At 32.5% G+C, this 27,221-nt stretch overlaps 2 protein-coding genes across 2 annotated transcripts; both read left to right on the top strand.

Annotated features, from left to right (window-relative positions):
* The first annotated feature begins 12,384 nt into the window (after positions 1-12,384).
* LOC141612957 (FBD-associated F-box protein At4g10400-like) lies at positions 12,385-13,650 on the top strand. Its single transcript, XM_074431705.1, has one exon. It carries the CDS (start codon positions 12,385-12,387, stop codon positions 13,648-13,650), a length of 1,266 nt encoding a protein of 421 aa, XP_074287806.1.
* Positions 13,651-22,248: 8,598 nt separating this feature from the next.
* Positions 22,249-23,415, top strand: LOC141612956 (putative F-box/FBD/LRR-repeat protein At1g78760). The gene has a single exon (XM_074431704.1). The coding sequence runs from the start codon at positions 22,249-22,251 to the stop codon at positions 23,413-23,415; it is 1,167 nt and encodes a 388-aa protein (XP_074287805.1).
* Positions 23,416-27,221: the final 3,806 nt, after the last annotated feature.

Here is a 27,221-nt window from a genome sequence, read left to right as displayed (position 1 = left end):
AAAACAATCTGAAATTTTGGAGTTACAAGCCCACTTGACTAAGCCTCTAGATTTGTGCAAACACCTTTTACCAAAATGGCAAAGAAGACTTGTCAAACTTCTAAAGTAAGAAAGGCTTTTTGCCATTTCGGTAAATTGTCACATGTTGAGTGTAGAAGCTTAAGTTTTATGATTTCTTAAGCCCCAAGCCTACAAGTCTAACACTTACCATCACTCAAAGCTATCATTTTAATATTGGATTTAATCTTTCAAAGTGTACTTACCTAAGACTTAAATCCACTATAAATAGAGTGTCTTAGTCACATTTATTTCTTAAGACTTCCAAAGCATTTATTGTAAAAACCTTGCAAATCATTTGTGCATTAAAAGCTTTATTCTTCAAGCATTTGCAAAACGTTTTTCTGGTTTTAAGTCTTCAAAATTGTTTTCGAAAAAAGTCAGTAAAACCTCCAAGTATCGATTCAGATTGTCTTTGTGACATGATGAGTTTGTTCCATGATTCTCGTGTTAGATCTTCATTGTAATCTCCATGTTCATTTAAGTGAACTCTTGAGATTCAAGATTCTGTAACACCTTGAGATAGAACCCATAAACTCTTGAAGCGGAGTAGCTTTAAGTTTGAGTGCAACCGGAGTAGGTTGGCGAGTTATTTTCATTGTAAGGGGTTTAGTAAGTTTGAGTAAATTTCTAAACAAGCAATAAAATAACGGTTGGACGTAGGCCTCGGAGTAGAGGCTGAACCAATTTTTTAAAATGTCGTTTGTTTGTTCATTTACTTTTACGTTCTTCCACTTTGCTATTTCTCGCATGTACCTAATCAAGTTACGTGTCACGATCACCTATACCGTGACATAGAACTCATTTTGTATCTTCTTGTGAACTTACCTTCAATTAAGTTTCTCAAGTCTTGTACTTCTTTATTCTTAGCTTAAAATAGTTAATTAACTAAGTTAAGAATAAAATTTTAAAAAAGGTACACCTAATTCACCCCCTCCCCCTCTTAGGTGTTAATCGTTCTTAACTCTTCACACTTGTCTTGGGTGAAGGGTCATCCTTCTTTGCCACCCTTGAAAACGTCATTATTTCTTGGTTGCCCGAGTTAAAAGGGTGGTGGGGGAGATCAGAATCAGGGTCGCAAGTGGTCAACCCTGATGACGGTTTGAGTAGTCGAGAAACACATCTAGAGTGGGTATCATCTATCTATTTTCCTTCACTAAAGAATCTGACTCTACAACATTGCGAAAAAATGATGTTTGTTCCTTTATGCCCGCTGCTCGAAAATCTCACAATAGATGATTCCGGGAGACAACTGGGGTACACAGATATGAGGAGCACACCTGGCCATCAGCCGCCGTCATCACCGTCATATCCTAAATCAAGGAAACTGCATCTCAACAACTTGGAGTGGCTGAAATCAATGCCAACCGAGTACTCTCAATTTATTGTAGAGATTCGTATACAGGGTGATGAGAGAATGGAGAGCTTGGGAGAAGTAAAGGCCGGTTTGTTGTCTTCCTTGCGAACCCTACACATTGATGATTGCTTGAAACTTAAGAGCGTGGGAGGATGGTTGGAGCATCTTTCTGCCTTGGAGGATTTGACTATAGTAGAGTGTCCTGAAGTGGAGTTGGGTGGGATGTCATGGCATAACCTTGCTGCTACCCTTCAATCCTTGGCATTGGATGGAATTAATAAGATGGAGGAATTGCCAGAGGGGATGCAGTACTGCACTTCTCTCCGTGATATTATCATTGTGGATTCGCCCAAACTGAAATTTCTGCCGAAATGGATGCCCAAACTCACCTCTCTCCAGAAACTCGACATTGCGTGGTGTTCTGCGAGTCTCTTTAAAAGATGCCAACAACCGAATGGGGAGGACTGGCCCCTCATCCAACACATCCCAGAACTTACAGTGTGGTAGAGAATAGTCTTATCAGATATTTTGTAGAATATAATATGGTTTGTTAATAATGATAGCACTATTTGTGTTACCATTGCACTATTTGCGTATATTATTACTTTTCTTTGGTACTTCCTCCCTCCGTCATAATCATTTATTTGTAAAATAGAATAGAATATGTTATTCTATTCTATTAATTTGCCTTACGTTGCCTTTCTACTGAAGCACTGGATTCTGCCACCACCTGTCAGATTTTCGCATTTCAGTTTCTACTCATGACCTCTATTATGTCAGACGAAGCCTTTTATTAGTTCGGCCATGTTTTAAGGGCTTGTGTAGAAATGGTTTTAATGCCTCGTATCCCACTCCTACAGTGACGTAATATTGATTAGCTTCACGTCGATAACTAACTCTTCCTTTTGTCAGTCTGTCTTTTTCTCATTCCGAGACCTCAAGTTTTCACTATTTAGATGCATGGTTGGGAACTTTAATTATTATATGATGTAACGTATCCAATGCTGCGAAACTAATCCAAGGCCAACACTATTTGTTTAATCGAGTTAGGTGTTAGAGCTTAATAGAGTGTCTGCTTACGGATTGAATTCCTGTGTTTGTGCAGGCTGCTCTGAGTGATACAGGAGTACCACGAGTTCAGATCATTGCCGCTGCGCTAGTTCTTCAAATGATCAGCCGGAAATTGATCTCACTGATGACAAATTTAATTTCTACAGTTTTGACACATTATGCATTGTGGAGGGAAAGACCTGTTGGGATTTATATATATACTGTCTTGTGCTCAGTACTGACGGGAATTTGCTGGATGCCTTAGGTGCAGGTATCAAAGTATTACTCGCTTATCTACGGATGCACTTGATTCTGCCACCACCTATCAGATTTTGGCATTTAATTTTCTCGCACTTTACCTCTCATATGCTGAGACGAAGCTTTTTATTAGTTCGGCCATGTTGTAGGGGCTTGGTATAGAAGGGTTAAAATGATAAAAAGGTTTTAGGTGATTTAAATTCAAACCCTTTGGAAGATCTTGAAATTATTTGGACTAAAAGAGAATTTGCTCTGTTTCTCAAACTGATATCCTCATAATCCTCTCCTACAGTGATGTAACGTTGATTTGCTTCAAGTTGATAACTACGTAGTAATTTTTTTTGTCAGTCTGGCTTTTCGTCGTTCGGAGACATCATGTTCTCACTTTTAAGATGCATGGTAGGTTGGGAATAAAGAGTTTCAGTGAAATGGAACTCGAAGTGTTATACAGTGTATCGAACCAATTGCAGTTGGCACTGTGATACTACTATTGTTGCGTTTATTTAGGTGTTACATCTTGGACTGTACTTCTGTGTTTGTGCAGGCTGCTCTGAGCGATACAGGAGTACCACGAGTTCAGGTCATTGCTGCTAAAGCTAGTTCTTCAAGTGATCAGCCAGAAATTTTTGGCGATTTTTACTACTCTCTAATGGCGATTTTTGGCGTAGGGATTAAGGTGAGATTTGTTAGTCTGTATTGTTTGAAATGCTAGTCAACTAGAAATATTGCTACATGCGTGTACATTATAGTTGTTGACCTTGTTTGGTAAAAAATCACCGCTTTTCAAACTAATGGCGGAGAGTTATGGTCATTCAAACTTTTTTAAATTTCAAAAGGAGGGTGAAATTGGTAGATTTCGGCCTAAATATATATTGACCAATCTGGTAAATTTGACGTCAGAGGTTGAAGATAGTGATGGTGAGTTCGGTGATGTTATTGGGGTTATTAGTCGTGGGTTGGAACTTAGAAGGAGCACAAATTCTCATTTGCGACTGGTCAAGTATTACCCATTGACCCATTAGAATCTTGCGAGGGATATATCTGTCACAAGAAAGACTTACCGAGGAAGGAGATATGAAAGAATGGGACTAACTGGGGTGAAATGAGGTTTGGGGTCATTTAGTTTTGGTTTGGAATATTCAAGCTGATATAGACACCATTTTGACAATTAAGTCAAGTCAAGCTTATTTGTGTATTGATATGCTAATGTGATGTGCTTTATCTATATTTCTGAAATCTTGCATTTAAAAACATCAAAAACAGAAAGGGAACAAGAAAAATTCAAGTCCCACAATCATGGATCTATCAAGTATCAACAACGTTATCTCCTTATCCGTGCGTTTGTTTGGATTTGAAGAGATGGAGGAAATGCCAGAAGGGATATATATAGTACTGCACTGCCCTCCGATCTCTTTTCATTATAGATTGGCCCAAACTGATATCTCTGCCGAAATGGATGCCCAAACTCACCTCTCTCCAGGAACTCTGTCTTGGGAAGTGTTCCGAGAGTCTGAGGGAAAGATGCCAACAACCGAATGGGCAGGACTGGCCCCTCATCCAACACATCTCATGTCTTGACGTGTAGTAGAGACTAGAGAATACTAGAATAGTGTGCACATATGACCCGTTTTAATATTAAGACAGATAGTTCCGAGAGTCTAATGGAAAGATGCCAACAACTGAATGGGGCGGACTGGCCCTCATCCGACACATCTCAGAATTTAGAGACTGGCAGAGTAGAGGATAGTGTTATCATATACAGGCACTCCGTAGAATATAAAATGATACGGAGTATGATATTGTGGGAATATTATTCTATTATCACATACTATTATGTTAGAGATATAAGGAGATAATAATGATGATAGCAGCAATTATTGTGTTAACCTTCGTAGTTTATAGAACAGTTTTAATTCGAGTGTTTAGGTTTAGAAATTGGAGACTATTTGTTTAACTATTGTTAGACGTGTGTAGTGTTATGGGTATCATCCACATTTCAGAGGCACTCAGGAGCATTGCATTCTGAATTGTGCTGCTTTGTGTTGTTTAGGCAACTCTCAGTGGCATTTCACAGGTACTTTGGTACATAGATTAACTTGTGACAAGAAGCTAATTATGAGCATGCTAAGGCCAGGACACTCCTTCATCTTCAGCTGTCATTTGATTTGGTTTTCGACGGAGATTTTAATATTTCTCACAACTGCAAAAATGGAAGCATTCATCTTATGGGAAACCTAGCTACGACTTGTGCACAATGTCTGTACAAATATACCGTGTATGGCTTGCATTTTTATTTCATTGGATTTTAGCTTAATTTTAAATTTGTAGGTGCTGATATGTTATACTTATTATTCCACTCCCCTGTTTAGAAGTCCCTTTATTCTATTTATATTGTCTTTATTTGACTTTGGTAGTCAAATGATATGAACTCCGACAGCTATGACATCGTGTCATCGTTGTACACTCAAGAGACTAGATATTTCACTGCAACTCTACATATATTTGAAGAATTTTGCTACCATAGTCGACACTGGTTGATAACATGTTTGTTTATACACTCTACATATATTCGCTACCATATTTTTGAAGAATTGTTTTTTATCATTGGTTGATAACAAGCTTATTTGAAGAGATTTCTAAGTTCATATCATTGCAATATATTCTGAACTGTTATTGTTTAAATCTGTTTGCTTGTTGGTTCGACAACTTTCATGGCGAAGCTTATGGCTTATACGACCAAACTATGTCTCACTTTATAAGTTCTTCAGAATTCGTTGATAACACAGTAATGTGCTCGCTTATTTACGATGCTAATTTATTCCAAAAAAAATCTACAGCTCGATTACGAAGACCGGTGTTGGGTGAGAGGGGTATAAGGAATCGGGGTTCCGCACAATTAAAATGATTAAAATAACTTTTTTAGAGAAGATAAAAAATACAAGCTCGAACACCAAAAAATAATGTGGAGTAACTAGAGAACATTTAATCTATTGTAAGATGGTTATACAAAAAAGAGTAGGTCTGTTTTGAGACGATCTCAACATAAGACGGGATTTAATAATAAAGACGGAAAAGGTAAAATTATCTTGTGATTATTTAAAATGGTAAAATGGTCATCTTTTATCGTAAAACGGTAAAAAAAATAAACATGTGATTATTGTGTTTGTGTTAAACTATATGATTATCGAGAAAAAGGATTGTACATCGGATGTACTACATCATACTTAATGACTTTTTGAGTTTTTATGTATTTTTTTTGAGTATTATAAAATTTACAAATTACATTTTAGTTTTATAATGAAAATCAAATTTTTTTTGAGCTTATATGTATTTTTTTTGAGTTATAATGTAACTTTTTGAGATTAAAGTTGAAGTAAATAAACTCAAAAAATATATAATAAAACTTAAAAATTTTAGATTAAAACTCAAAAAGTTTATCTTAATGCTCAAAAACTATACCATCTGATGTACTACATCAGATGTATATTTCACTTACTGATAATTATCTAGTCTCATAAATCGCACTCCCTCCTATTCTAAATAACAGTCCGTCTTGTTTCAGACCGCAATAAGACCTCTCGCAAGTGAAAAGCACATGAGTGGTGGGACACCCCCATGTGCTCATGTGCTTTCCACTCACACCCTAAATGGGTTTTTTGTGAGAGGAAATGGTATCCGTCTGCCATTTCAGACGGATATAGCGGTCTGAAATAAGAATTTGTGTCTAAATAATAATCTTCTTTCTTTCCTTTTTTTTTTTTTTTTTTTTTATATATTCACAATACCTACCATGTCTTTATTTAGTAAAATTTTATACTTATTTTAATCACCTCACCCATGACAATACTTATTTTAATTGTCTTACCCTACAACATTACTTATTTTAATCGCCTCACCCACAATAAGACCCCACAATACCTTCCCTCTTCCCAATTACATCACCCCACCACAATACTTTACCTTATTTAATTCGAGTTTCCTTAATTCTCGTGTTACCCTTGAATAGTTGAATAGAGAATGTTATCTAGGATAAGAGTGAGTAAATAGTTTCAATAACTAACTCGTTTTACAATAAGCTTGTATAAAATCGCCTAAACAAGTTTGTAACTTAATCAAAGATAAACGCAAACTCATGAGTAAGTTTGCATAAGGAGCAATGGTGATACGAAAATTGCGCGGAAGCGGTTTAACAGAAAACGAACAATAATGAAATAAGGATATTTGCTTCGAAATCTGTCTTGAAATCGAAACAATGGGATATTTGCTCAAAACAGACCTATGCTTTGAACAATGGTCACTTTCAATTATTTTTTTTCAAAAACGTCTACTAACAATAAAATTTAACATGATAAAGCTGAATATAGATAATAAAACTAATTTAACATGTTAAATACAAATTATGATAATAGAATAATTAAGATGACAATAATCATGTTTTTAGTAGAGTTATTAATAATAAAAAACATTATAAGAATTAACCCGTTTAATAAACAATTGTGTCGGGGAAATAATAAGTTAGAAAACGATAGTCCAACTACAAATTTTAAAATTGCATCCTATAAACCCGACCTAACCTAATAAACGTCTTCATCGACCCTGCTAACCCTAACGTTCATATCAGTCACTACTTACTTTCATTTCACCCTCTTCTAATTTGTGACTTTTCCATCTCCATGTATTCAACCCAAAACAACCATAAATATGTATTCCGCTCTTTATTTTATTTTGTAGATGAACAAATCAAACATTGATTTAGTTAGATTTTTTCAAAGTTAGATGTTCTAATTATTGTATTTTTCATGTAAAATTCGTTTTGTATAGATCAAATTCAAAGTAATTTTTTATATTTTATATACTAATTTGACATTTTTTCTGAAATTGTACCAAATAGTTCCATATATTTATATCTAATTATTTTACTTTCAATACAAATGTCATATCAGTATATTTTTTTGTTAAATTTGTGATGTTGGAGTATATTAGTCATGCAGATTTTTTTTTTGTTGATTTATAGTTTTACACAATGAATTTTACTACTAATTTCGGATGATTATATTCACATTTTATTTTTCCAGCTTAGAAGCAGAAGGACGATTATTTGAAAATTTTATTAATTTTTTTAACTGTAATTTATTAGTGTGTAATTGTATAATATATGATTTTATATTGTTTTGTATAAATGTGTAATCTTAATTAAATAAGATTAGGAGTGTAATTGGAGTAGTGTAATTAATTTTATAGAGATAATGGGGGCGGATCAAAAAAAAAAAATCAACCAATAGAAATCCTTTAGAAAGCTCATCTTTTATACTATATAGATTACTTTTGTTTCCATTACTTGTAGGTCAAACCTGCGAAGAAATTTGAAAGCCGTTATGTAGGACAGAAGCATGCGATAAAATTTAAAAGCCGTACATCGACTTTGAGGTCAGCATTTAAATTTTCGTTTTTTTCGCAAATTCTAAATAAGCCGCTGTTTGAGACAACGACTTTGGAAAAAAACCACAATTTTTTTAAAAAGATGACGTAGACCCATTAAACGTAATTAGTTTCAATCCGTATTGTTTCGTTAAATACTTTGAAAAAAAACATCAAAATGAAAAAAATTCAAACATTGGATTATTTTATAATTTTGAAGTACCGAGTATAACTTAATGGCATTAGGACTTAGGAGCCAGAGCATCCTCAAAGGTGGAAAAATAGCTCCCTATATGTACCCTCTCTCCTCATATGTGTAACCTCACTAATATACCAACCTTTCCATAATTTGAGGCTCCACCATTTTTAGAGGAGCTTCCTAACAAAAAGTTAAGGGTAAATTGTGTTCCCTTTGGGAGGTTCCCAAAATTTTATGTGTAAATGGCGAACCTCACTATTGCATAAATGTAGTTATAAATTGGGGAGAATAGATGGGAAAATTAGTGGAAAATGAGGTGGACGAATAAGAAAAAGAGAGATAAAATATGGGGAACCCCATTGTTGTAGATGCTCTGACGAGTCTCTCTCTAAAATATGCAAGGCGGCCCTTCGGGGTGTTTAGTGGGTCAAGTGACAAGGACTTAAGTCTTGAAGAGGCCCATGAGGGACGGAATTAAAAGTCCGCTAGATAGGCTTTGGCGTTGTTTGGTAAACAGTATATATGGTGAAATTAGTAGATTCCGGCGTAAATAGTAGATTGACCAATCAATCTACTAATTTTAAGTGTTTGGTTAATGACATATTCAGATAGCATATTGGTCGGAATCTACTATTTTTGAATATGCTGTTAAGAGCAGCATATTCATTTTATACGTGAAAATGGTAGATTTGTTCTATAATCTGCTAATTACCAAACACGTTTTCTTAATTCTGCTAATTTAATTCGATGGTCAAACCTGCTGCTAAAATCTGTCAACTGTATTCTGCTAATGTTATCTGCTATTGTAAATTTGCTTCTGCCGTTTGCCAAACAAAGCCTATAGCTCGAGGCCTTTTGTCAAATAAATTTTACTACATATAAAAACTAGAATATGGGAAGTAGTCTAGTGATTATGCATCTTACCAAGTAATAAGAGGTCTTGTGTTATTATATTCTTATTTTTTTGATGATAAAAAGGTTAAATTATAAGCTACATCTCTCCAATTTTTCAATCCAAAATCATTTCTTCTTCTAAATTTTTTAAGGTTTTTCAAGAATCAACCTCATATTTAAAAATTGGAAAAACAAAATTTAGTGTTCTTCAAATTAAAAATTTTGTGCTTCTGTTGTTTCGTTTATTGAATAGTATTAGTACTTGTATTTTTATAGAGTCGGGACCTCATTTTACAATTTCACCTAGAGCCTCAAAATATTTAGAACCAACCCTGGAAATATGCACATGGCCCTCAAAATATCAAGGACGACCCTAAAATCTACCTTACCCTACAAGTAAAGTATATGTGAATTCATATTATTAGGACATGAATACAATAAACTTTATGAGGTTATTTTCCTCCCTGTGTTTTTCATAATCTAAGTAAATTATCAATTATACATTCGCTTGATTAATTTTTTTCAGTTACTCCCACGTAATTTATTTTTTAAATTTACACCGAAATTAATTACTTAGGTTATATTTTGAACCCAAAACTGGTTTCAGGCCATATTTCCGTCAAAATTCAAATTTTATGCGTTAGGTCATTAATTTTATGACAATTTTGCCCTTCTTCTTTTATCAAACATACTTCTCAGCTTGTTTTTTCTCCTCATTCTCATTCATTCTCTTCTATATCTTTCTCCCTTATCTTCCAGTTAATAGATCCTACAACTAGTTGTACCCAGTTGTATGCTCTAGAACCCGAGCTATATAATAAAGTTTTCGAGTTTTGTTTTAAAGAAGTCGAGTTATACCCTAAAATTTCCGAGCTACTCACTTAAACATAAAAAAAATTAACTTTAAAAAAGCTCAAAAAAATTACTCATAAGCTCGATAAGATATAACTTGGTTGTATGATGCTATTATACCACTGGAGGTATAATGTTATTTGTGCTTATCTTCCCCCATTTTAATTTGAAGATAGACCTCCTCATGCATCCTCAAGGTAAATCCTCCCATTGTTTAATGTCAGACAATTATAAATATCACAAATCAAATCAGTTAATGCCAAGCAATTATAAAACCCGAAAATTAGGTTAACAATCAATTGAAAACATTACAAATCAATTTGACAACATTAGCAATCAATTGGAAATATAAATTAAAAACAATTTCGAAAAAATAGATACAAGAAAAACTTACATAAATTACTAGTGTGATAGATGGGGAATTATGATAGAATAATTCAGAATTAGGATTATTATAGAATTTTGGGGGAAATTTTAGGGAAATATTTAGATTAAAGAGCAGAAATAAAGAAAGTAGATAAAAAAGTTATCCCAAAACTCAGAGTTATAAATGCGGGGGCAGAATCATCACTTCATACATTTTTTCACCTGCAAATGATGTTGGGTGTAAAATTTAATTTGAGCAATTAATTTGGGTGTAAATTTTTTTTTAAAAAAATTGACGTGGGAGTAATTTAAAAAAAATGGATTAAGTGTGAGTGTAATTGATAATTTACTCCAATATCATGTACTTAGTAAATTAGTCATTGTGCACAGACCTGGCAAACTCTGAGCCGATCCAAATAACCGGATCAGATAACACTGACCTAAGATCCGAAAGTGACCCAAAATTGCTTGATCCAATGTAACACCCCGATTTTCAACCAAATTAAAAATTACATTTACATTAAAAAATCGCCAAAATACGGGGTTATTAAAATCAATATACAAAGTCTCTTCACAAAATGGTTCTTATACAAAATGATACGAAATATAAAACATTTACAAGGTCTTTAATCAAAATCTCGACTTGAAAATCTTTTGAACTGAAACGGAAGTCACCTGAAAATAAACCGTCAAATGACGACACTACCTCAATATAAGCGACCTCTAACAATTTAAATATTAAAAGCAAAAGAAGGAAAACGAGAATTCTTTAGTTTAGCATTTCCAATGATAAAACTAATGAACTTATTTTGTCTTTACAAAAATGGTTTGGCCAGAAGTTAATTCAAGTGCTAGCAAGTAAGAAACTTTACTTTTTCGAGACTAAGAGGTTAATTAATAAAAAAAGAAAACGACTGACCACAAAATTTATGTGTACACCTCTGTATCCTGTGAGCTCAAAGAGTATCTAATGGCTCACTCTACCTCATACTACTACTAATGACATTTTTGTATACTCGGCTCGCCACTGCGGGTTGTGAGCCAAATTATAAACTTCTAAAGGCACTTTTGTATGCTCGGCTCCTCACTGCGGGATTGTGAGTTAAACTATAAGCCAAACTATAATTTTCTAAAAGCACTTTTACATGGCCGACTCGCCACTGCGGATTGTGAGCCAAACTATAATTCTCTAATCTTATAGCCTCCAGGTGTAAGATATCTAATCTTTTAACTACACGACAATGTTTAGTTATATACTCTTCTTATGGGACTTGTTGACCAGTGCATGAAGCAATGAACTCATATAAATAAACTCATCTGCACAAGATATAAAAAAAGGTAGGATGAAAATCTACCAAATGCATCCTCTTCAACAAACGGGACATCAATTAATATTTTTGAAGCCGGTTAGAAAAATTAATATTAGATCGTAAAAGACAACTTGACACACTGTCAAATGTTCCTTTAAAAAAACCTAATCTACACTCGAGGAGTAAAACTCCGAGATACTCACCCACGGAGTCACGTCGAAGGGAACCACAATTTAAATAAGGAAAATACAAAATCAAAAGTCAAATAAGAAATCAAATTCGTCATATCTCAATCAGGTACAAAACCATTGACCAAAGACGTCAAATTATGCGAACCTAGTAAAGGGAGGATGGCCATGATATTATAGTAAATTTCAATGATAATGATGATTCACAAATATAAAATTTGATTAAGGCAAGGCTAAACCAAAAGAATGGATAGATCAGATTAAGGGTTAGACCCCTCAAATAATAAACCGACTTTGATTTTTTTTTTTTTTTTTTTTTTTTTATTATTCTAAAATACGGAGTACAATATTAGACTATAAAACTAACGTAAATAAATCCTAATACTACGTACTCAAATCTAATCTCCTAAACCTAAATACACCCTGCCGTTCTTCATGTTGAGCGAAGCCGTTCCGGTCGCTAAGGGACACCATAGTAGATGGAGCTCGCTTCCGGACGACATCTTCGCCGACATAATCTCCCGTGTCGGCTTTACTCATAAAGCCGTCATTACTGTATCCAATACTAGTTTTATCATTAAACATACAGCCGATGCAACCGAACGATGGTTCATTCCACCCTATGATCTATACGAGTTTTGGACCACCCTTGATAACCTCTTTACCGTGTTCATTCCACCCTTTATCGACACCTTCATCCTCGATCTTGACCCTGCTCACTATGACGAGCCTCGTTGCTGGCCTATCATGGATAGATGGGCTCGTCAACTACGTGCTTGCAATATCCAACACTTCACGGCTAAAGCTTTGCGTCGCCGTCGCATCGATGATAAAGTGTATCCACCAAGTTTTTTTCGAATGAATTCGTTGGTATCACTCAAGTTGAATTTGTGTGATAGCAGGATTGAATCGAGCGTTCCTCGTTCCATTATTCTACTTCCAAACCTCAAGAAACTAACTCTAGATTGGATTAATTATGGATTTTTGGAACGGTTACTAAGTAATTGCCCATCACTCGAAAACTTGTCCTTGTCCGTTCATACTATTGAGGAGCGTTTGGCATCACTTAAAAGCAAGAAATTAAAGCGATTACGTATAGCGCTAGAAGGGTTTTCGATCAATGATTTTATCATTGATGCTCCAATGTTGGAGAAATTGGATTATTATTCGTTTTCCATATTCTCAATGCGGATGTTAGATTCAATTTCGGACGTAAAGTCTCTTAAAGTCGAAGTCAGTGCAAGTTGGAGGAGGATCGAACTTGGTTCGAAGACGACAATGATATTCCCTAATTTAAGTCATCTAAACTTAGTTATATATTCGCCTGAAGTATTCAAAGCAATAGGTTTAATGCTACATTGTCCTAAGTTAGAGGTTTTTGAGCTACGTCTTGATAAGATTTACTACTACAGGATTAGAAAGATGGTTTGGAATAAAGAAGCCGTATTCGTACCCGTTGAGCATGTGAAGCACATAAAGTTATATCCGAGTACGGGGTTGGATTGTATTGGCAAAGAATTATTGGATTTAGTGAGATTCTTGCTAAGAAGTGCCAAGGTTTTGAAGAAGCTCACTATAAATGCATACGACCCTCATAGTTTTTACTTGGCCAAACCTTACTTTTACGAAGCTTTATTCGAGTGTGCTAAGGCTACATCCCGATGTCAAATCGAACTCTTGGGAGTAGATAAACAGCCTTAGGAAGACTTTTTAGGGTTAAAGTTGCGGAACTTTGAACGGAACTAACAACAAGGGGCTGATCGGCAAAGAATAGACATCACAAATAAGGTTAATTGAATAGATTTTGTTTTTTCCTTTAATCAAGTTATGGTGTTTGATCTTTTATTTCGAGTTAAATAAAATTACTATGCTATCTTTTTATTCAATTTTACTTATAAACTATTGTGTTTTTCGATTACTCTCTAGGGTTAAAGATTACAATTACAATTATCCCTATAAAGTTGTAATGATAATAATTAATCAATCGTCTCTAGCTTGAAAAAAGATCTAGCCGAGTCGGTGTATGAAGACTTAGCATACAGAATCAGCTTCTCCAAAGCAGGGACACTTCTCAGGATCGGGAGGTTGCCAAATCCGGGCATTAGAGTTGGGTAAGCTAGAGACCAACTGTCGTGTGTGTTTTCCTATTATCGTCGTAGGCCATGACTCTCCTAGCTATACATCGGGTTTGCAAGACCAGTAAATTTAAAGTACAAAGAAGATTACAATTATCCCTATAATATATAATCTATTGCTCTTTCATTCATCCAATCAAATCGTAATTATTTTATGAAACGGTTAGTATAGGACGGTCCATTTATAAAACAATCACTATTTTATTGATAGTAATAATGATTGACTTTGTTTTTTTCTTCTAAAAAAGGTCTGTCTCGATCACATTGTCTCACGGTATGAGACCGTCTTATTCTGAAATTTGTGCTAATCAAAAATATAGTAAGTTGTTAGGATTACATAGGCCCATATTAAACAGGTCGAAGGACGTTTGGTCTTTGATATTTAGAGCATGTTTGGCCAAGTTTTTAGAATATAGTTTTTGTTTTTCAAAAGTATTTTTCCAAAAACTCCTTTTCTAGAAATTGGGGTGTGTTTGGTTAAGCTTATAATAAAAGTATTTTTGATAACTTTTTAATGTTTGGCCTAACTTGTTTAAAAAAGTCATTTTAACACTGCAAAAATTAATACATGTATAAAATAGAGTATCGCCTTTTGTAGTATTATCATTATTATTATAAAAATAAGTTATAATTACCAAATTCTTATTTAAGACAAGTGTATCCGTCTTAGGTATGAGTCGAGTCAAGTAATTAGAATAAGACAAACACATAATGTATCCGAAAATGCAAAAGATTTATCTTATATGCTCAAATGGTATTATAATTGACCCGTTCTAATGTTAAGACGGAGAAATAAAAAAAAATATGGAGTATAAGAAATAGTAGCTTGTACCCTGGACAACTTCATATACTAACGGCCCAATGATTGAATTCGTATAATTTGCTTGAAAATTGTATTGAAGTATGAGATCATAAAACAAATTTTAGTGATGAGGCTTGTTAGGGTTTTGCAATCGGTTAAAAGGAAATAAGAAAGGAAATAAGAAGCAGAAGTAGAAACAGAAGTAGCTATTTGCTGCTTCTATTTCTAGGGGTCAAATTTGGAGTATGTTTGGCCTAACTTGTAAAAAATGAGTTTTTGTTATTCAAGCTTTTTTTTAAAGTGTTTTTCAAAAGCAGAAACAACAAATTGTTGCTTCTATTTTTATGGGTAAAATAATGGTTTTTTGGCTTTTGAGAAATTCTATTTTAGCTTTTAAATAATGATGTGTTTGGCCAAAATGTGTTTTTAAGTCTAAAAACACTTTTAAAATTCAGGCCAAACACACTCTTGATGTTCGGGCTTAAAAAAAGCAGTTTTAGTTTTTCTAAAAATTAGCGCTTGTCCTAGTTTGTGTTTATGTAATGAAAAAACACTTTTAAAAGTGTGGCCAAACACATACTTAATTTATGATAATAGATATCTCTTTTCTTATTTTGTAAACAAACGGAAATTTCTACAAATCTATATATCTATCTATATTATTAAAGGAAACTTTTTCCGAGCGATTACAGAGAGTCCAAGTTTTAATAACTACCTATTTATTTTAAAATATGTTAATTATATTAAATTACGATTGCAGTATTTGATCGTGTTTTAACTTCTCATGCATTTAAGAGATCAAATTACAAAAGCCATCAATATTCTATTCTAGAGACCTACCAGGCTACAACAACATACTCATTATATATAGTATACAAAATTGTCTAGGTTGATATAAATTATACGGGTGTTTTTTTATTATTATATTAAGAAACTACGTAAATCATATCATATGAGTGTTTTAATCCTTTAGAGTATCTTTTTGATTTAGTTTACCATCATGTTCTTATGTAGCTTTTTTTTAACGACAAGTTCCTAATAGTAATTTTTTCTTATTGTAGGTTATAACTAAGACGGACTCGCATCATGTTTGCTCCAGTTGCATTTGATTGTTACCGTGTAATTCGTATTAAGAATAATGAGGTAGGTAATGGTATATATGATGTGATCTTTTTATGATAAACTCTTAGCGACATACTCCCTACACTGGTGCTCAACGTATTTAAACAAGGGGTACTATATCGATTTCCTTAATTATCAATGTCTATTCATATTATGTAAATGTGTATGACGATTCGCTTCGTGATCCATTATTTTGCAGGAAAAGCCTTTGCATTATCGTTTTATACATTCGCAGTCTCACGCTTTTTGGTTCATGCAGTCGTCTTCCTTTGCTGTTAATCTGTGTCACAGAATATAGCCACACACTCATTTTCACACAATATTATAATTTGCATATCTAGAGTGGCCAGAGTATAAATTTGAGATTGTAGTTTAAGATGCTGTCAATCACTTGGGCATAGAGAAAATTCAAAGCCATGAGTACATCAATTAACGGCAGAATATACCCGATAATCTTTATTTCACAATAAAATAGGTACTAATTTCTCACTTCCATGTCGAACAAATAGACGGAGTATATGAATAGGGTATAAAACCTCAAAAGATTTTATTTTTAACATTATAATACACCAGTTTTGTCAAATCACAAGTTATAAAATAAGACGGTCTTAGAGAAGATAACTTTTGTAAATTAACAGTTCATTTGTTGATAAAAATGAGTTTTCTTTATATAAAATAAGACCGTCCCACAATATAAGGGTTTTTTCGAGCGATTATAAAGAGTCCATCTTCTACGAATTACTTTCGAGCGACAAGAGAGACTCCATTATTTATGAAATTCTAAGAGTCAAATAAAAAAGGTGGGTAAAATACTAAGTATATACTTAACGTAAAGTGATCATAAGTTAGTATAATACAAAAATAATCGGTGTTTGTTGTGCATTAGAATTAGAATTGTTAACAGTTGCACTCATTGCATATCAATCTGTTAATCCTTAACCAGGAAGGACTGCATAGTATAATGTTAACATATGTGTTTGTAGGCAATTCAACCCGTGTTAATACTCTAATTCAAGTTATAACAAGTTAATGAGTTATTAAAATCATATTATATACTAATAATAAGAGCATAGAGATTGTTAAGCTAGAGTTGTGCAAACATAATATGTTCTGTTGAACCAGAATGTACATCTACATGATCAAATGGAAATCATACTCTCGAATAAAAGTGACGAGTAAAAGTTAGGAAATCATACAGGTTTACTAATAATGATTAGTAAAAGTGAATTTCAACTAATAAGTTTTTCAGTGAAATGTACTTAGGTGCGTAATTTGGTCATCTCAAAGTCATAATAATTAATATTTTGTAGAATTAGTCTTAACTATTCAAGTACTTTTAGTGAACTAGATGTGTATTAGGATGAATAATTTAGTTAACTTGAAGTTGGCGTTTGCATCGAGTCTCTTAGTAGGCGGGAGTTGACATTTGTAATGGTTCTTTTATAACTTGACAATCAATGGTGCTTCAAGAGACAGAATAATACAAGTGGCCCGTGCATCGCACGAGCATTAAATCTAGTATATACATAAAAGAGAGTTTTTTCGAGCGATTCTAAAGCGTCCACATCATCAAAAATCTATATATATACATAAAAGAGAGTTTTTTCGAGCGATTCTAAAGCGTCCACATCATCAAAAATTAATTTAGGAAAGTTTCGTAAATAATATTTTCCACATAAAAAATAAAGTGGAGAATCTTTTAATTATTATAATATTTATATTTCCTATTTTATATTCATGAGAAGTTTCTAATTTTTATATAAAAACTTCAACATTTCATTTGGCAAAAAAATGTCATTATAAAAATTATGAAGATAATATAATTAGATTCGTGGTAAAAAATGCTTTCATTAGAGTATAGATTTCATATGATTTGCGCATATTAAAGATAGTGTATTTCTTAATATGTTATATGTCTCACATTGAAAAACAATGTTAGTGTGGTGATTATAATACGTATAAATTATAGAATTGTCCCACATCGAAAGATTAACATAAGGTGGGTGATCCTATGATTATAAATAGGAGTCATCATTGGAACTTATATACCAACCAAAAACCTTTTGAGTCTCTTAAGTATTGTTTTGGAGAGCTCTTAAGAGTTTATATCATTATCTTCACAGTATGATATATATATTTTCTATATTATGTATTATATTCAAGTGATGTTTATAATCTTTATATAAAAATTTATACATCTCTTTTCCCAAAAAAAGTATTATAAAAAAAATTATGAAAATTATATTATAATAGATTCTTGTTAAAAGAAATGGTAGCATTAGTATATAGTATCATATTATTTGCATATATTTTTAATTATGATAAAAAAATTAAAAGCAAACGTATGAATATTAATAAATAGTACTCTCTCCATTCAAGACCCAATACAACATTTTCATTTACACACTTGCCAAGTCACAAATTACAACGTAAATATCTTTAAGTTTAAATTATAAAAAATTTAAAAATTTGATATTCTCATTGTACTTACGTGAATCAAATAAGATCCCAAATGACCATATTTTGTCTTACATATTGCAAGGAATCGTAAAGATTCTATTCGTTCATGAATAATGAAGAAAAGGGAAATGTTATATTTGGTCTTAAATCGAGGGAGTATAGTATTTGCTTATTGTTATTAACCCGGGTTAGATGTCGAATTATGTGCGAAAAAGTTGGTGTATTTCTAAGTATGTTATTTGTCCCACATTTAAAAAAATGTTGGTGTGGTGAATATATTACGTATAAATAATAGAATTGTCCACATCGAAAGTTTAACATAAGGTGGGTGATCATATGATTATAAATAGAAGACATCTTTAGAACCTAAATACCAACCCAAAACCTTCTAATTCTCTTAAGCATTGTCTTGGAGAGTTCTTAAGAGTTTATATATCATTATCTCCATGGTATGATATATATTTTTTATATTATGTCCAAGTGATGTTATAATTTTTATATAAAAACTTATACGTCTCATTTAGCAAAAAAGTAACATAATTTTTTTTTTTTGAAAAATTATATTATTAGTTATTAAACTGGGTTGGATGTCGAATTAGATGCGAAAAAGAGGTGTATTCTAAGTATATTGTTTGTCCCACATTGAAAAATAATGTAGGTGTGGTAAATATATTACATATAAATAGTTGAATAGTCCCACATTAGAAGATTATCATGAGGTGAGGTATTGCATGATTATAAATAGGAGTAATATTTGAAACTTAGGAGTATCAATCAAAAATCTTTTGAATCGCTTAAATATTACTTTAGAGAGTTTTTATAAGAGTTTGTATTAACGAGAAACCTTTGTTACAACAATACCATACAAATATATATTAATCACGTAGATATTTATAAAAGCGATTATATATTACTATATTAGTGATATTATAATGTTTATTTTAAGACAATCGATAGTATAATAACTTTATTTAAGACAGAATCATAATTTAAAAATAAAATGGGTGTTAAATATAGATAAATTGGTCATTATTGTGTCATATATAATGATGATTGTAAATAGAAAATTTATGAATTATAATACAATCAAGTGTTGCATAAAAAGATCTTGAACCCATAAACAAATCAATAATGAGTTTTTTTTACTTTGATAAATAGTAGAATTAAATCTTTTTAACTTTCAAATATAGGTAATTATTATTATGCCTCATTACATTTGAGTAACTAAAATACATCATAATTTTTAACCATTAATCAAAATTGCACCAGAAAAAAGAAAATAGTTTGCATTTGTTTATACATTTTATTGCTACCTCAATTACATCTTAAAAGTTGTGTTAGGAAAAAAATGTTATTTGAATCATATCATTTGCTCATATTTTAATTATGATAAAAAATGAAAAAACGTAGAAATATAAATAGATAGTATAATATTTTCTCATTATTAAATCGGGTTGGATATCGAAATAGGTGCAAAAAAGATGGTGTATTTTTTCGTATGTTATTTGTCCCACATTGAAAAATAATGTAGGTGTGGTAACATACTACATATAAATAGTTGAATTATCCCACATCATAAAATTATCATAAGGTGGGGTGATCCTAAAAATTAATTTAGGGAAGTATTAAATAATATATTTCGATGTAAAAAATAAAGTGGAGAACCTTTTAATATTAAAGATACTACATATAAATAGTTGTATTATCCCACATCAGAAAATTATCATAAGATGGGGTGATCCTAAAAATTAATTTAGGAAAGTATTATAAATAATTAATATTTCCTATAATATATTCAAGTGATGTTTCTATTTTTTCTATAAAAACTTTTATATTTCATTTGGCAAAAAAATATCATGAAGAAAATTATGAAAATAACATAATTTGATTCGTGGTAAAAATGCTATCATTAGCGTTTAGATTTCATATAATTTGTACATATATAAAATTGTGTACTTCTTAGTACTTCCTCCATTCAACTCCACTCTACCTATTTGTGTTTTGCACAAATATTAAGAAGGGTGGGGTTGGGTGGAATATATTGTAAATAAGTAATGAGGTATGGTGTAAATAAGTGGGGTATGAGTGAAAAAGAGTGGAGTTTGATGTAAAAGTAGTGGGGTATGAGTGTTAAATATTGTAAATAAGTAATGAGGTAGGAGGACAAAAGGTCATTTGTCATTCTTTTTTAGGAAATAGGTAGAGTGGAGTTGAATGGATGAAAAAAGAAATATGGTAGAGTGGAGTTGAATGGAGGAAGTATGTTATATGTCCCACATTGAAAAATAATGTGGAATTATATAAAAATAATAGAATTGTCCCACATCGAAAGATTAACATAAAATGTGGTGGTCTTATGATTATAAACATGAGGCATCATTGGAACTTATGTATCAACCCAACATCTTTTGCGGTCTTTTAAATAAGATGTTTTGACTTTTGATCATATATAAATAAATGATTAGACATAAGATGTTAATATTAAGGCCCTGTTCTTTTGGACTGAAATTGTCTGAACTGAACTGAACTGAACTGAACTGAACTTAATGGAGCTGAACTGAACTGAACTGAACTGAACTGAACTGAACTGATCTGAACTGAACTGAACTGAACTGAAATAATGATAAAAAGATGATGATAATAATAATAATAATAATAATAATAATAAATATTATAATAAAAATAATACCAATAATAATAATAAATATTATTATAATATTATTCATTAATAATAATAATATATTAATATATGATAATAATAATAATAATAATAATAATCTAATAAGATATATAAAAAATAAAATATTAATATAATAATAAATATAGTAATAATAATAATATATTAGTAATAAAAATGATAACATTATTAATAATAATATAATATATTAATAATAATAACTAAAAAATAAATAATAATAATAATAATAATAGGTCTAACATAATAACTTATTAACATAATAATATTAAATATAATAATAATAATAATAAATATGTGATTAATAATATTAATAATAACAAGTATATTAATAAAATAATAAATATTAAATAATAACTTATTAATATAATAATATTAAATATAATAATAATAATAAATATGTTATGAATAATATTAATAATAATAAATATATTAATAAAATAATAAATATAATAACAATAATAATAATAAATGTATTAAATATAAATATAATAATATAAACAATACGAATTAATTATTAATAAATATAATAGTAATATAATAAATATAAAAATAATATAATAATAATAACAATAGTAAATACATTAGTATAAAAATAATAATGATATCAATAAGAATAATAATAGTAATGTTGAAATAAACTAATATGAATCAATCGAATCAATCGAATCGAATCGATCCGATCGAATCGAATCGAATCGAATCAATCGAATCGAATGGAGTGAATGAATCGAATCGAATCGAATGGAGTGAATCAATCAATCGAATCGAATGGAGCTGAAATTAAGTCCAAAAGAACAGGGCCTAAGACCTTATAACTAATTTTTTATTACTAAGTTAATTAGCCCGTTGCAACGCACGGGCTTCCAAACTAGTTATCATGAGTTTGAAGGAGAAATCTTAGATAAAATATTGCAAGAATAAAAGAATATAATAATGTGCCCTAAGGGTACATGTTAGAAAATCCGATATATATATGATACATAGTATATTACCTTGATTCAAATTCATTCTTAATAACCTAACCTTCCCGTAACTCCATCCTCTCCAAGATCAACGAAGGGAAAAAAAAAAATACCTAAGCAATGCTACAACATAATAGATGGAACTCCCTTCCGGACGACATTATCGCCAAGATTATCTCCGACCTCAAGTTTCCTCGAGGCGCCACCGTCACGATTACAGCCACTGATTTCAACATCAAATTACTCATATCCGTTGAATACAATATTTCCAAGTTTTGGAACATTCTTGATAACCTTTTCACATTATTCACCACCCCTTCTATGGACACCTTTAGTATTGAGCTTGACCGTTCCCTTTATTTAGAACCTTGTGTAAAGCCTATCTTAGACTCATGGGCTCGTCGACTACGTGATTGTAACACTCGACACATGGCAATGCTTGGTTATTCTAAAATTGTTGATCGAGTTTGTCCGCGTAGCGTTTTTCAAATTCATTCGTTGGTATCACTTCACTTGTCATCATTATTCTTTGTCAAAGACTATGATTGGTTTGTTTCAAATCCCATTATTCTTCCAAACCTTGAGAAACTTAGCCTTGGTTCGGTTGATTACGGATCTTTGGGACGGATATTAAGTAGTTGCCCATCACTCGTATGCTTGTGCTTTTCCCTTTATGTTAAGCCAATTTCAGTGTCAATATCAAGTAAGAGTTTGAAGCGATTGCGTATAACTCTGGATATGTCGCCGGTCCTTGAAGACATCGACGTTGTTATTGATGCTCCAATATTGGAGAATTTAACCTTTATTGCTAATTCTTTGTTTGTATCAATGCGGACGTTCGATTCAATTTTCAATCTCTTCAATAGCCCTACTAAGATTGTCTTCCCTAATTTGACAAACCTTTCATTATTTGAAATTAACTCCTTTGACTTATTAATGGCAACATTAAAACAACAAATGTTGCATTGTCCCAATTTAAAGGTTCTTGTGTTACATTTTTCAACCATGTACGATATTGTTTGGGATTCAAAGGCTATATTTGTACTCGTTGAACATGTGAAGCACTTGAAATTGATTATGGGTACCGTTCGAATCGACCAACAAACGTTGAATTTTGTGACATGGTTGTTAAGAAGTGCTCCAGTTTTGAAGAAGCTTGTTATCAATGGACGTGGCACTCGTCCTAGCGATGATTCTTTGAGCCAATTTCGCAAAACTTTACTCGAGTGTGCCGAGGACACTTCACGTTGCCAAATCAAGTTCTTAGGAGGATATAAGCTAGAGTGATTAGTTCAAGGATAAGTTTTTACAATAAGTCAATAAGGTATGTCTGTCTATTGGCTACACAATTATTGTAATTTTTTTTAACGCGTGTCGTAAAAGTACACAGTAAGACTCTATTTTTTGAATAAAGATTCGGAACAATTTATCATGAGAAACGGTAACTATCGATCTACTCATTTATATCAAGTAAATGATTTTTTGATTTGTTCTTTGATAAATCGGCTAGAGTATGCGGAGTCTTTTTTCTTAAGCTTAATTACAATGATAATAAAAAAGTTAAACAAGCTCGCAAGGGTGTAATTTAGTATTAAAACATGGGCGCAACTCTCATATGTAACCTCTCTCTCAAAGCAATTTTGTGTATTTAATTCGAGTCTAGTGTCACGCTCGGATGGTTAACCTGATGTATATGGTTTGCAGGCTAACACATATACCAGGGGGTTTACTTAGTACGCAACAAAGGCATTAAGTAAAAAAAATATTTTATGATATTCACTATGCAGTAAATTCTGGTAGATGATAAAGAGGGTTTGAGTGAAACACTAAATTCTGGTACAAGTCTCCAAAAAATCAGTCTTTTCGTTCCAAGTTTAGGTGTCTCAGTCGAATTCAAATGTTTTTGTTGGGTAATTTGATTATGAATAATTATCTGGTCTACTTGCATTACATAATCCTTCATTAACCGTTGCGTATAATGATTGGGATATAAAGGGTATATTTGTGCTAGTTGAATATGTGAAGCGCTTAGAGTTGCGAATGGGTGACGTTGGACTTGAAAAACGAACGTTAAATTTTTTGACATGGTTGTTAAAAAGTGCCCCGATTTTAGAGAAGCTCTTCATTAGTGGATATAGAGGATATCACACTCGTTCTCATAACGATGATTGTTTGGATAAAGATCAGTTTTGCGAAATTTTAGTTAAGTGTGCAGAGGATACTTCACGTTGTCAAATCAAACTCGATTACGATTACTGTTATTAAAATAGTAACGACGACGCCTGAATAAGATATCAGGCTCTCCAAGTGCTATTCAAGGTGGTCCTAATTATTCGATAGCATAATTATACTACGTGTTTATTTAGTCAATCAACTTTGGAATAATAAATGAGATGGCCGAGACGGTCGTTGTAATGGGTGGACTTACACCATTTGAAGATCATATTTGAGAAGAGGTCGGCTAATAATGGAGTTGCGGATGCAATTGCCAAGTTCTCCGTAGACAATACTAGCTCTTGTAATGGGTGTTTTAATTCGGACTTTGCTCCTTTAATAATTCGTACTGTACTATGGAGTATTAGTTTTCTGTCGGCCATCGAACCGCTTTTCCCAGACACGGCCCCGTGATGTACTTGAACCTATCTAATTTATTTAATATTATATTCTTTTCTTCCGAGCAAAGTCATCTCATCATCAAAGTAACTTGAAGACCTACTCATTATCCTAATTTCTAATCAACACGAATTCTTTTCATGAAAAAAGTAGAAGAGAATTCGACATCCCATCTCACCGAATGACTAATTTACCAAGTACAAAATATATAACTAATAAGATAGTTAAGCAATAATAGGGGAGAATAAGGGTTAGACCCCCAAATAATAAACCGACTTTAAATTATTTTTTTATTCAAAAATACCATATTAAACTATAAAACTATTATAGGCAAATAAAATATTAAAATAATTGGGATATTAAATCTAATTAGGACCTGAAACCTAAATGGACCCGACCCAACCCAACCGAAGATATAAAGTAACATAAATCCTAATACTACGTACTCAAAAGTCAAATCTAATCTCCTAAACCTAAATACCCTGCCGTTCTTCATCAACCCCCACAAGCAGACATTCAACAAATCCAATGTTGAGTAAAGCCATTCCGGTCGTTAATAGATGGAGCTCGCTTCCTGACGACATCTTCGCCGACATAATCTCCCGTGTCGGCTTTACTCATAAAGCCGTCATTACTGTATCCAATACTAGTTTTACCATTAAACATACAGCCGATAAAGACGCACCTACCTATAATCTATACGAGTTTTGGACCACCCTCGATAACCTCTTTACCGTGTTCATTCCACCCTTTATCGACACATTCAGTCTCGATCTTCACCCTGCTCACTATGACGAGTCTCGTTGCTGGCCTATCATGCATAGATGGGCTCGTCAACTACGTGCTTGCAACATCCAACACTTGACGGCTAAAGCATTGCGTCGCCGTCGCTCCGATGATCAAGTGTATCCACCAATTTTTTTTCAAATGCATTCTTTGGTATCACTCAAGTTGAATTTGTGTGATAACAGGATTAAATCGAGTGTTCCTCGTTCCATTATTTTACTTCCAAACCTCAAGAAACTAACTCTAGATTGGATTAATTATGGATTTTTGAAACGGTTATTAAGTAATTGCCCATCACTCGAAGATTTGTCCGTGTCCGTTGATAGGATTGAGGACCGTTTGGTATCACTTAAAAGCAAGGAATTAAAGCGATTACGTATAGCGGTAGAAGTGTTTTCGATCCATGATTTTATCATTGATGCTCCAATGTTGGAGAAATTGGATTATTATTCCTTTACCATATTCTCAATGCGGATGTTATATTCAATTTCGGACGTCAAGTCTCTTAAAGTCGAAGTCCGTGTAATTTTGGGGAGGATCGACCTTGGTTCGGAGACGACAATGATATTCCCTAATTTAACTCATCTAAGCTTAGTTATATATTCGCCAGAAATATTCAAAGCAATAGGTTTAATGCTACATTGTCCTACATTAAAGGTTTTTGAGTTACGTCTTGATAAGATTTACAAGATTAGAGAGATGGTTTGGAATGAAGAAGCCGTATTCGTACCGGTTGAGCATGTGAAGCACATAAAGTTGGATCCAAGTACGAGTTTCGACGATCTTTTTGGCAAAGGAATGTTGGATTTAGTGAGATTCTTGCTAAGAAGTGCCAAGGGTTTGAAAAAGCTTACTCTAACTGCAGACGACGACCCTTATAGGTTTTACTTGGCCAAACCTCCTCATTTTTACCAAGCTTTATTTGACTGTGTTCAGGCTACATCCCGATGTCAAGTCGAACTCTTAGGAGTATATAAACGGCCTAACGAAGACTTGTTCATTTGACTTTTTAGGGTTAAAGTTACGAAACTTTGAATGTAACAGGGGACTGATCGGCAAAGAAGAAGTAATATTTGGTCGATTTGTCATCGCGGAGACATCACAAAGTTAATTGAGTAGATTTCGCGTAATAAACTGTTGTGTACTGTGTGTTTTCCTATTATCGCCCTAGGCAGTGACTATTATATCATCGATTATATCATCTATTATGTCATCGCTTCAAACTCTACATATGAAGCACTTTAAGTTTAAAGGTTCTTGTGGTACCGTTCGAATCAACCAACAAACGTTGTATATTGTGACATGGTTGTTAAGAAGTGCTCCGGTTTTGAAGAAGCTTGTAATCAGTGGACGTGGCACTCGTCCTAGCGATGATTCTTTGACCAAATTTCGCAAAACCTTACTCGAGTGTGCCGAGGACACTTCACGTTGCCAAATCAAGTTCTTAGGAGGATATAAGCTAGAATAATAAGTGTTTATAATAAAGTATGTTTATTTGCTATACAATTGTTGCAACTTTAGTATCGATTTACTCAATTATATCAAGTAAATGATTTTTTGATTTATTCTTTGATTAAGCTCTGAATGTTTGCCCTCAAACATCCATTGCCCTACGCCCTACTTATGGGAAATGTCATTAAATTTCTTTTATTTGCTTATAGAGTCTTGGTACGATGATAAAGAAGAGATAATAA

Source organism: Silene latifolia, chromosome 11, assembly GCF_048544455.1.
Source record: "Silene latifolia isolate original U9 population chromosome 11, ASM4854445v1, whole genome shotgun sequence".
Taxonomy (NCBI): Eukaryota; Viridiplantae; Streptophyta; class Magnoliopsida; order Caryophyllales; family Caryophyllaceae; genus Silene; species Silene latifolia.
This window is presented reverse-complemented; position numbering and strand designations above follow the sequence as displayed.